Source organism: Penaeus vannamei, chromosome 8 (genome assembly GCF_042767895.1).
Source record: "Penaeus vannamei isolate JL-2024 chromosome 8, ASM4276789v1, whole genome shotgun sequence".
Taxonomy (NCBI): Eukaryota; Metazoa; Arthropoda; class Malacostraca; order Decapoda; family Penaeidae; genus Penaeus; species Penaeus vannamei.
This window is the reverse complement of record NC_091556.1, coordinates 41,625,842-41,638,341: the sequence shown is the minus strand read 5'-3', so window position 1 is coordinate 41,638,341 and position 12,500 is coordinate 41,625,842. Positions and strand designations below refer to the sequence as shown.

Below are 12,500 nucleotides of genomic sequence, written 5' to 3'. Positions count from 1 at the left end.
CAAAGACTGATGGGTGAATTTGATCTTTGATCTGGTGGAGCAGGCGATTGAGGAGGATCCTTTCACAGGTTTTAGAGAGACAGGATGTCAGAGAAATCGGTCTAAATTCATCAGGACACCCTGGTTTTGGGATAGGAATAATGGTGGCTTGTTTCCAGGAAGTAGGCAAGATGCCTGTAGAATAAGTTAAGTTGAAAAGATCAAGGAGAGGATTTCTTCCCTGTACCTGTACCTTTGCAAGGAGTCGGATGATGTCGTAAGTGATTCCATCATCCCCAGGTGCAGTGGATTTGCTAGTTTTAATGGCTGCAAGAAGTTCGTGTCTTGTAAATGGTGCATCTGCCTCATCTAAAAGTCGGCACTGATAGTTAATTTCATTTTTGTGTTTTGACTTAAGGGAGCATCTACGAATGGATAATGGAAGATTATCGAGAGAAGAGTTTTCGCAGCATTTACTGAGGATTGACAAAGCTACCCTTTCTGGATGAGGGTGGGGAGTGACATTGTGTGCATTGCCTTTAATCTTATTGATTTCCCTCCACACATTACTCATGGAGCTCGTGGAGTCAATCGATTCTGCCCAGGCATACAATCTCTCTTCCCGCTTTTGTGTCATTATCTCATTAAGTTTTTTACTAAAGAAAACAAGGTCCCTAGCTAAGTAGGGATTTTTCCCCAGGTTTTTTAGCTGATTTACTGTAGACCTTATTAACTTTCTAAGTAGCTTTATTTCCGGATCTTTGTTAAGGTGATATGCTCGTTTGCCTCTGGAGGATGAAGACCTATGTTTGACAGGGTTTCTGGGTTGGAGTTGGGTGATGAGGTTACCAACTTGTTGACAGAGAGTTTCATTAAAGTGATCAAGGCTGGCAGGAATATAGTGTTCATACCAGCAGCCAATCCTTTTAATAAACTCATTATGATGTTTAGTGGCAAGATGGTATCGAAGACGTGGCTGGGGCGGGCTTCTTTTAGCGAATGGGAGGGTGATACTTAATGCCCAATGATCACTGACTAAGAAAGGGGCAACTTCCGCAGTGCATGGGAGTGGGCGCTGATTGTATAAGACTATATAATCTAATTTGCCACCTAGATAATGAGTCTTTTCAAAGGGGCACAATAGGTGTATGGGATCACTGGTGTTTTGAAGATAATCATAATATACCTTACCGTTTTTACCTATGGTGCTTCCCTCAGAGCCAAGGAGAGGATGACGGGCATTAAAATCTCCACACAGTAAGACAGTAGCATTATGTATCATACTGTCGGGAGGTTAGAGAGAGAGAGGGAGGGAGAGAGAGAGAAGAGGAAAGAGATGAGAGAGAGGGAGGGAGGGAGAGAGGGAGATGAGAGAGAGAGAGAGAGAGAGAGAGAGAGAGAGAGAGAGAGAGAGAGAGAGAGAGAGGAGAGAGAGAGAGAGAGAGAGAGAGAGAGAGAGAGAGAGCGAGAGAGAGAGAGAGAGAGAGAGAGAGAGAGGAGAGAGAGAGAGAGAGAGAGAGAGAGAGAGAGAGAGAGAGAGAGGAGAGAGAGAGGAGAGAGAGAGAGAGAGAGAGAGAGAGAGAGAGAGAGAGAGAGAGAGAGAGAGAATCACGAGATGAGGGGGTGTGGGTCAACTATCATTGTGCGAACTTTCTGTGATGAATACACGCTTGTGCTCTTATGTGAATACTGCATACGTTGATTTAGAGTAGAATGTCGTCATTAGGCTGTACTATGGTTCTGATAATAAGGGCTCTGTTCTGTGATGGATATGGTATTCATGTATATTGGTATCTGCACGATATTGCATCATGTACGGTATTTTGGTATCGCAAATCCCTCTCTCTCTCTCTCTCATTCTGTCTCCCCGTCTCTCCTTCTTTCCCCTTTACTCTCCTCCTTTACTGATTCCTCGAGTGTCATGGTCTCTAGTGCATATTTAGTTTTGGAAGATTACCATGATCTGAAACTCATAAGGCACAGGAGCCTGTCCACTAAGTCTGGTATTAAGTGTAGGAGGCGGCGAGTACCAAGGGAAGCCATGGACAAGGACATGTTGCAGGCTCAACTCCAGATCCTAGAGATGGTATTTTGTTGGATATACAGGTTCAGGTGCCGGACTTTTAGGGAAATCTGTGGGAAATTGGTGCTTTGTGTCGCGGACTCGTCGGGCCTAAGTGTACCGTGCCATCGTAGGAAACTGATTAGAAGGTCCTAATCACCACCTTGGCAGTTAGCGAGCCACTGCGACCCGCTACTGACACCAATTTCAATGAGTGGGGTTATTATGAAGGCTGTACCAGTTGAGTTACTGGCAAGAATCACATACACTCCAGGTGTTTCACTGTTCAGAGTCATTAGGCTTTGGTGACCAGTGCTTTCCAGCGCACACACCTGCAAAGTCGCAGCTTGACACCGTCATTTTTGCCCAATATTCCTTGGAGCAACACCTGCTTCCCGTAGCCCGCAGTACAACCAAGATACCGAAGCCTGGATCTACAATATCAGCTGGACTTGGCTGGCTTGTCAGGTGGCTGCACTAACGGCTGGATCTTGAGTTCCGCTTAGTCAGCAATGGAAGATTGGTGATAAGTCACTTGGGGTGTGACTATTGCATGAGGACTGCCTAGCTGCCATTATGGAGTATATTAGTATATTTCATGCACAATGTTAATACCAGTCTCACTACACAATGAGTGGCTGGTCAACTTTATAGGTTACTTATTATACTTCTGTTGATTTGATTGTGGAGAAAAATGCCCTATAAACCTCAGTGACAGAGGTACCCTACAAACACATTGAGCTTCGCATAGACTTGAGAATTAATGTGAGAATGGGTGAAACAGTTGCATCATAATCTGTTGCATATCAACATAATTTCCTTGCGACACCGTATAGCTAAGCATCTTGGCTCAGTAGTTCTCCAGGTAGAGCCACGTTTCTTGAAATCTTAATTTTCAGTTCTTTCAAGTGTTATAAATTAGACTAAAATAAGGTGACAAGAAACAATGCAAGACCCAGCCCTTCTTTCTGCAATTCTCTTACGAATAGCTGATTTCGTGACCCAATTCTGACCTGAGTGTTTCTAGAAGTCTGTTCATGACTTTGGGAATGCAGTTGAATGTGACCACAACAACGCAATTGATTGTTAATAATGAAACATATGTTCATGTATTTAGGTGACTATGATTAGTAGTGAAACTATATTTATTTAGGGGGGAGGGAGGTAGTAAGCCAATCAAATTATTACTAACGTATGACTTTATTTACAAAGTACATTCCAATAACTTCATGTCCTCTTTTTCCCCAGAAAAAATAGCCCGAAACAAATGGAAGAACGCCAGAGACTACTACAGACGAGAGCTGAAGAGAAAGGAGGTGCGAGGACAGAACGAAGAACCGGTTTCCAGCACTTGGCCGTACTTCCAGCAGATGGCCTTCCTCAGGGACGTCATCATGGCCGATATGGATAATTGCGATAAACAGTTCTCAACCCTCCCTTGGCCGCGCACTCTGCAGAGGAGCCCCAGACACGCAGGCAAAGACCGCAAAGAGGGCACGCCGGGGAAGAGGAAGCGGGAGGAAGAGGAGCAAGAAGCCGCGGAAGACGACATGCACTTCTTCAAGAGCCTCATGCCTCACATGAAGGACATGCCGAGCACCAAGAAGCTCCGGCTGAGGGCGCAGATCCTGGACCTGTTCCTGTTGCAGGAGGATGACGAGTTGGAGAACTAGAGACCCGGCGCCCGTTGCAAGTCCCTCTAAGTCAGGTCTGGTGGCGTGCACTCTCAGGTAGCGTCACGAGAGTCCTTCGTGTGAGAGTCCTTCGTGTGAGAGTCCTTTGCGTGTTTATCGTTATCAGTGAAGTATTTTGACTATTTTTTGATCTCTTGTGTGATTTGAATGTTTATAGTTGTCAGTGAATTATTTTGACTATATAGCGTTTGGTCTCTTGTATAATTTGTGTATGTTTATAGTTGTCAGTGAATTATTTTGACTCTGGAGTGTTTGTTCCAAGACTTTGGGGACACTAAGGGAATACATAGGAAATATATTTTGGCATTTGTAAAAAAACAATTATGTCTATTTTGCTCCTTATGGGCATAGATTTTGCATAATTTATGAAAAGGAAGAATGATTTTTAAAAATCTTGCATTTCTCATCTTGTATACAAATATTACTCTTTGCAAGATTATTAAAGGTTATTCGATATATAAATTAGTTCTGTCATGCTGCAATATTTTTTGCAATTGTTTGTGTTGTCTGCAGATTTGTTTACTTAAATAAACTTTATATATACATATTGTAGATGAGTTTTTTATTTTCTTTGATTCATTGGTACAACTAATCTCTTTCCTGCTGATTGGTTGTCTGAAATTGACATATATGCCTTTGTCATATTCAGCATTTGAATATTTGTCGTGCTCTTTGTAGAAAAACTACTTACTATCCTATTTGTTAATATGAAGATATATATACGGATGAATTTACCGCTTGTAACCCTTACTTTGTTACAGTTTTGAATCCACAATGACACAATATTCCAAGGAGGGTTTTCTAGAGAAGTTTGACTCTCGACATGACACTGAAGATGTGAGGAACCAGTGAACAGTGACTGATTCGTCCCACACGCTACCCTCTCTCTACTCTCCTGCTTGCTATGCTCTTCTCCCTGCTTAGCAAATGGTCTTGGGGTGGCAGGATTAAAGGAGGGGAAGAGGAATCGAATGAAGGAAGGAGATAGAAGGAGAGAAAGAGCGGTGTCCCACACGCTACCCTCTACCTACTCACCTGCTTGCTATGCTCTTCTCCCTGCTTAGCAAATGATCTTGGGGTGGCAGGATTAAAGGAGGGGAAGAGGAATCGAATGAAGGAAGGAGATAGAAGGAGAGAAAGAGCGAAAGCTGTACGTAGTCCATGCATTTTCTTCATCTTTATCTCAAGGTAGGGTTACAATAGTCTTCTCTGACCTGGGATTCAGGTGTAGAGTGAAGCTAGGATCACATTTGACAGCCTCCACGAAGTCTAGCCAGCTACAGTCACGTGTAAGACAGAGCATAGCTGAGATGCCTAAGGAGTCAGATGCAAGACAGAGCATGGTCGAGATGCCCAAGGAGTCAGAGCATAGCTGAGATGCCCAAGGAGTCAGATGCAAGACAGAGGATGGTTGAGATGCCCAAGGAGTCAGAGCATAGCTGAGATGCCCAAGGAGTCAAATGCAAGACAGAGCATGGTCGAGACGCCCAAGGAGTCAGAGCATAGCTGAGATGCCCAAGGAGTCAGATGCAAGACAGAGGATGGTTGAGATGCCCAAGGAGTCAGAGCATAGCTGAGATGCCCAAGGAGTCAGATGCAAGACAGAGCATGGTTGAGATGCCCAAGGAGTCAGAGCATAGCTGAGATGCCCAAGGAGTCAGATGCAAGACAGAGCATGGTTGAAATGCCCAAGGAGTCAGAGCATAGCTGAGATGCCCAAGGAGTCAGATGCAAGACAGAGCATGGTTGAGATGCCCAAGGAGTCAGAGCATAGCTGAGATGCCCAAGGAGTCAAATGCAAGACAGAGCATGGTCGAGACGCCCAAGGAGTCAGAGCATAGCTGAGATGCCCAAGGAGTCAGATGCAAGACAGAGGATGGTTGAGATGCCCAAGGAGTCAGAGCATAGCTGAGATGCCCAAGGAGTCAGATGCAAGACAGAGCATGGTTGAGATGCCCAAGGAGTCAGATGCAAGACAGAGCATGGTTGAGATGCCCAAGGAGTCAGAGCATAGCTGAGATGCCCAAGGATTCAGATGCAAGACAGAGCATGGTTGAGATGCCCAAGGAGTCAGAGCATAGCTGAGATGCCCAAGGAGTCAGAGCATAGCTGAGATGCCCAAGGAGTCGGATGCAAGACAGAGCATGGTTGAGATGCCCAAGGAGTCAGAGCATAGCTGAGATGCCCAAGGAGTCAGAGCATAGCTGAGATGCCCAAGGAGTCAGATGCAAGACAGAGCATGGTTGAGATGCCCAAGGAGTCAGAGCATAGCTGAGATGCCCAAGGAGTCAGATGCAAGACAGAGCATGGTTGAGATGCCCAAGGAGTCAGAGCATAGCTGAGATGCCCAAGGAGTCAGAGCATAGCTGAGATGCCCAAGGAGTCAGATGCAAGACAGAGCATGGTTGAGATGCCCAAGGAGTCAGAGCATAGCTGAGATGCCCAAGGAGTCAGATTTAAGACAGAGCATGGTTGAAATGCCCAAGGAGTCAGAACATAGCTGAGATGCCCAAGGAGTCAGAGCATAGCTGAGATGCCCAAGGAGTCAGATGCAAGACAGAGCATGGTTGAGATGCCCAAGGAGTCAGAGCATAGCTGAGATGCCCAAGGAGTCAGATGCAAGACAGAGCATGGTTGAGATGCCCAAGGAGTCAGAGCATAGCTGAGATGCCCAAGGAGTCAGATGCAAGACAGAGCATGGTTGAGATGCCCAAGGAGTCAGATGCAAGACAGAGCATGGTTGAGATGCCCAAGGAGTCAGAGCATAGCTGAGATGCCCAAGGATTCAGATGCAAGACAGAACATGGTTGAGATGCCCAAGGAGTCAGAGCATAGCTGAGATGCCCAAGGAGTCAGAGCATAGCTGAGATGCCTAAGGAGTCAGATGCAAGACAGAGCATGGTTGAGATGCCCAAGGAGTCAGAGCATAGCTGAGATGCCCAAGGAGTCAGATGCAAGACAGAGCATGGTTGAGATGCCCAAGGAGTCAGAGCATAGCTGAGATGCCCAAGGAGTCAGATGCAAGACAGAGCATGGTTGAAATGCCCAAGGAGTCAGATGCAAGACAGAGCATGGTTGAGATGCCCAAGGAGTCAGAGCATAGCTGAGATGCCCAAGGAGTCAGATGCAAGACAGAGCATGGTTGAAATGCCCAAGGAGTCAGAACATAGCTGAGATGCCCAAGGAGTCAGAGCATAGCTGAGATGCCCAAGGAGTCAGATGCAAGACAGAGCATGGTTGAAATGCCCAAGGAGTCAGAGCATAGCTGAGATGCCCAAGGAGTCAGATGCAAGACAGAGCATGGTTGAGATGCCCAAGGAGTCAGAGCATAGCTGAGATGCCCAAGGAGTCAGATGCAAGACAGAGGATGGTTGAGATGCCCAAGGAGTCAGAGCATAGCTGAGATGCCCAAGGAGTCAGATGCAAGACAGAGCATGGTTGAGATGACCAAGGAGTCAGAGCATAGCTGAGATGCCCAAGGAGTCAAATGCAAGACAGAGCATGGTTGAGATGCCCAAGGAGTCAGATGCAAGACAGAGCATGGTTGAGATGCCCAAGGAGTCAGAGCATAGCTGAGATGCCCAAGGAGTCAGATGCAAGACAGAGCATGGTTGAGATGCCCAAGGAGTCAGAGCATAGCTGAGATGCCCAAGGAGTCAGATGCAAGACAGAGCATGGTTGAGATGCCCAAGGAGTCAGAGCATAGCTGAGATGCCCAAGGAGTCAGATGCAAGACAGAGCATGGTTGAGATGCCCAAGGAGTCAGAGCATAGCTGAGATGCCCAAGGAGTCAGATGCAAGACAGAGCATGGTTGAAATGCCCAAGGAGTCAGAGCATAGCTGAGATGCCCAAGGAGTCAGAGCATAGCTGAGATGCCCAAGGAGTCAGATGCAAGACAGAGCATGGTTGAAATGCCCAAGGAGTCAGAGCATAGCTGAGATGCCCAAGGAGTCAGATGCAAGACAGAGCATGGTTGAGATGCCCAAGGAGTCAGATGCAAGACAGAGCATGGTTGAGATGCCCAAGGAGTCAGAGCATAGCTGATATGCCCAAGGAGTCAGATGCAAGACAGAGCATGGTTGAAATGCCCAAGGAGTCAGAGCATAGCTGAGATGCCCAAGGAGTCAGATGCAAGACAGAGGATGGTTGAGATGCCCAAGGAGTCAGAGCATAGCTGAGATGCCCAAGGAGTCAGATGCAAGACAGAGCATGGTTGAGATGCCCAAGGAGTCAGATGCAAGACAGAGCATGGTTGAGATGCCCAAGGAGTCAGAGCATAGCTGATATGCCCAAGGAGTCAGATGCAAGACAGAGCATGGTTGAAATGCCCAAGGAGTCAGAGCATAGCTGAGATGCCCAAGGAGTCAGAGCATAGCTGAGATGCCCAAGGAGTCAGATGCAAGACAGAGCATGGTTGAAATGCCCAAGGAGTCAGAGCATAGCTGAGATGCCCAAGGAGTCAAATGCAAGACAGAGCATGGTCGAGACGCCCAAGGAGTCAGAGCATAGCTGAGATGCCCAAGGAGTCAGATGCAAGACAGAGCATGGTTGAGATGACCAAGGAGTCAGAGCATAGCTGAGATGCCCAAGGAGTCAGATGCAAGACAGAGCATGGTTGAAATGCCCAAGGAGTCAGAGCATAGCTGAGATGCCCAAGGAGTCAGATGCAAGACAGAGCATGGTTGAGATGCCCAAGGAGTCAGAGCATAGCTGAGATGCCCAAGGAGTCAGAGCATAGCTGAGATGCCCAAGGAGTCAGAGCATAGCTGAGATGCCCAAGGAGTCAGAGCATAGCTGAGATGCCCAAGGAGTCAAATGCAAGACAGAGCATGGTCGAGACGCCCAAGGAGTCAGAGCATAGCTGAGATGCCCAAGGAGTCAGATGCAAGACAGAGCATGGTTGAGATGACCAAGGAGTCAGAGCATAGCTGAGATGCCCAAGGAGTCAAATGCAAGACAGAGCATGGTTGAGATGCCCAAGGAGTCAGAGCATAGCTGAGATGCCCAAGGAGTCAGATGCAAGACAGAGGATGGTTGAGATGCCCAAGGAGTCAGATGCAAGACAGAGCATGGTTGAGATGCCCAAGGAGTCAGATGCAAGACAGAGCATGGTTGAGATGCCCAAGGAGTCAGATGCAAGACAGAGCATGGTTGAGATGCCCAAGGAGTCAGATGCAAGACAGAGCATGGTTGAGATGCCCAAGGAGTCAGATGCAAGACAGAGCATGGTTGAGATGCCCAAGGAGTCAGATGCAAGACAGAGCATGGTTGAGATGCCCAAGGAGTCAGATGCAAGACAGAGCATGGTTGAGATGCCCAAGGAGTCAGAGCATAGCTGAGATGCCCAAGGAGTCAGAGCATAGCTGAGATGCCCAAGGAGTCAGATGCAAGACAGAGCATGGTTGAGATGCCCAAGGAGTCAGATGCAAGACAGAGCATGGTTGAGATGCCCAAGGAGTCAGAGCATAGCTGAGATGCCCAAGGAGTCAGAGCATAGCTGAGATGCCCAAGGAGTCAGATGCAAGACAGAGCATGGTTGAGATGCCCAAGGAGTCAGATGCAAGACAGAGCATGGTTGAGATGCCCAAGGAGTCAGATGCAAGACAGAGCATGGTTGAGATGCCCAAGGAGTCAGAGCATAGCTGAGATGCCCAAGGAGTCAGAGCATAGCTGAGATGCCCAAGGAGTCAGATGCAAGACAGAGCATGGTTGAGATGCCCAAGGAGTCAGATGCAAGACAGAGCATGGTTGAGATGCCCAAGGAGTCAGATGCAAGACAGAGCATGGTTGAGATGCCCAAGGAGTCAGAGCATAGCTGAGATGCCCAAGGAGTCAGATGCAAGACAGAGCATGGTTGAGATGCCCAAGGAGTCAGAGCATAGCTGAGATGCCCAAGGAGTCAGATGCAAGACAGAGCATGGTTGAGATGCCCAAGGAGTCAGAGCATAGCTGAGATGCCCAAGGAGTCAGATGCAAGACAGAGCATGGTTGAGATGCCCAAGGAGTCAGATGCAAGACAGAGCATGGTTGAGATGCCCAAGGAGTCAGATGCAAGACAGAGCATGGTTGAGATGCCCAAGGAGTCAGATGCAAGACAGAGCATGGTTGAGATGCCCAAGGAGTCAGATGCAAGACAGAGCATGGTTGAGATGCCCAAGGAGTCAGATGCAAGACAGAGCATGGTTGAGATGACCAAGGAGTCAGAGCATAGCTGAGATGCCCAAGGAGTCAGATGCAAGACAGAGCATGGTTGAGATGCCCAAGGAGTCAGATGCAAGACAGAGCATGGTTGAGATGCCCAAGGAGTCAGATGCAAGACAGAGCATGGTTGAGATGCCCAAGGAGTCAGATGCAAGACAGAGCATGGTCGAGATGCCCAAGGAGTCAGAGCATAGCTGAGATGCCCAAGGAGTCAGATGCAAGACAGAGCATGGTCGAGATGCCCAAGGAGTCAGAGCATAGCTGAGATGCCCAAGGAGTCAGATGCAAGACAGAGCATGGTCGAGATGCCCAAGGAGTCAGAGCATAGCTGAGATGCCCAAGGAGTCAGAGCATAGCTGAGATGCCCAAGGAGTCAGAGCATAGCTGAGATGCCCAAGGAGTCAGAGCATAGCTGAGATGCCCAAGGAGTCAGAGCATAGCTGAGATGCCCAAGGAGTCAGAGCATAGCTGAGATGCCCAAGGAGTCAGATGCAAGACAGAGCATGGTTGAGATGCCCAAGGAGCCAGGGCATAGCTGAGATGCCCAAGGAGTCAGATGTAGAGTGAAGCTATGCTAGGATCACATTTGACAGCCTCCCCGAAGTCTAGCCAGCTACAGTCTTTGATATCGTCAGCTGACCGGACTTCGGTTATTTTTCAAGTGTCATAAATTAGACTAAAATAACGTGGCACGAAACAATGCAAGACCCATCCCTTCTTTCTGCAATTCTCTAATACCTCGCCGAAGTCCGGTCAGCTGACGATATCAAAAACTGTAGCTGGCTAGACTGCGTGGAGGCTGACTAATGTGATCCCAGCTTCACTCTACATCTGACTCCTTGTATGCCTCATCTATGCTCTGTCTTACATCTGACTCCTTGGGCATCTCATCTATGCTCTTGTCTTACACGTGACTCCTTGGGTATCTTAGCTATGCTCTGCCTTAACTGACCTTTTCTAAACAGATTATTTTAGTCTAAAAAAAGGTAAAGTTATGTTGGGGATTATTCTTAAATCCGGGAAAACATGCAAAAGAAACTTGTGGGATCATGTAAGTATAGAGGTTATTGTGAAAATCCACTGCAAACGGGAATTAACACTGTTTTTAACACGGTTTTATAGCATTGTGAATGTTTAACGTGGGTCATGCATTATGTGTGTTGACTGACTTGCGTTTGTACATATCTTGGATAATACTTACCACAATGTCCAGTGGAGAGAAGTAGACATGAATTATGGGGGAAGTAGGAGAATATACTAACACGATTTTGGAGAAGGAAAAGAAACATCAGGGGTATAGAAAGGAAAGAAAAAAGAAGAAAAAGAAAACGGTGAAAGAGAGAAGTAGACATGAAGTATGGGGGAAGTAGGAGAATATACGAACACGATTTGGAGAAGGAAAAAACATCAAAGTTTACCTTTGATGTTTTTTCCTTCTCCAAATCGAAAAGAAGGGAAAGAAAAGAAAAGAAAGAAAGAAAGAAAAAAAAAACTGAAGCTACAATTATCCAGTACTTCTCCACAGCTTCCTTCCAATGGCTATCTAAACGTGCACTTTCCCCCCCTCTGAAGACAAAGCCATAGTCGGAAGTGCCCCACGGACTGCGAAAATCCTGCAGATGAACAATACATGAACAATAAGACAGAGAAAAAAGTCGAAGTTAAACAGTAGCTCCTGGAAAACGGACACGCAGAAGAAGCTAAGAACCGAGGGGACTCTTCTCCATGTAAACAATACTACGAGAAAATTTTGAAGTGGCAGTTCTTGAGGAAAAAAAAAAAAAAAACAAATCCTTAAAATACCGAAGAGGAAGTAAGAATAATTGGATATAAAGCCTTTGAGGTTTATTTTCATTGGGGAAGGAACTTGAAGAACACGAAGAATAGGAAAGACTTGGAGAACTTAATCGTTAGTTCCGAGTACGATACGTTCTGAAAATAGCGGAGATGATGACGATCTCTGTGCCCTATTATTTCCCATTCCCCAACGCCACTTTGCTCTTCCTACTCCAAGTGGAAATTCCCCAAGGCCACTCCACTTCCTACTCCAAGTGGAAATTCCCCAAGGCCACTCCACTTCCTACTCCAAGTGGAAATTCCCCAACGCCACTTTCCTCTTCCTACTCCAAGTGGAAGTTCCCCAACGCCACTCCACTTCCTACTCCAAGTGGAAATTCCCCAACGCCGCTTTGCTCTTCCTACTCCAAGTGGAAATTCCCAAACGCCACTTTACTCTTCCTACTCCAAGTGGAAGTTCCCCAACGCCACTCCACTTCCTACTCCAAGTGGAAATTCCCCAACGCCACTCCACTTCCTACTCCAAGTGGGAATTCCCCAACGCCGCTTTGCTCTTCCTACTCCAAGTGGAAATTCCCCAACGCCACTTTACTCTTCCTACTCCAAGTGGAAGTTCCCCAACGCCACTCCACTTCCTACTCCAAGTGGAAATTCCCCAACGCCACTCCACTTCCTACTCCAAGTGGGAATTCCCCAACGCCACTTTGCTCTTCCTACTCCAAGTGGAAATTCCCCAACGCCACTTCACTCTTCCTACTCCAAGTGG

The 12,500-nt window shown here is 47.0% G+C and overlaps 1 protein-coding gene across 1 annotated transcript in view; it reads left to right on the top strand.

Annotated features, from left to right (window-relative positions):
• LOC113825584 (uncharacterized) overlaps nucleotides 1–4,287 on the top strand; it is a 12,347-nt gene extending 8,060 nt beyond the window's left edge. The window contains exon 2 of the mRNA XM_027378419.2: nucleotides 3,290–4,287. Within this exon, the coding sequence (XP_027234220.2) occupies nucleotides 3,290–3,714 (425 nt within the window). The 3' untranslated portion in view covers nucleotides 3,715–4,287. The remainder of the gene's footprint in view (nucleotides 1–3,289) is intronic.
• Nucleotides 4,288–12,500: the final 8,213 nt, after the last annotated feature.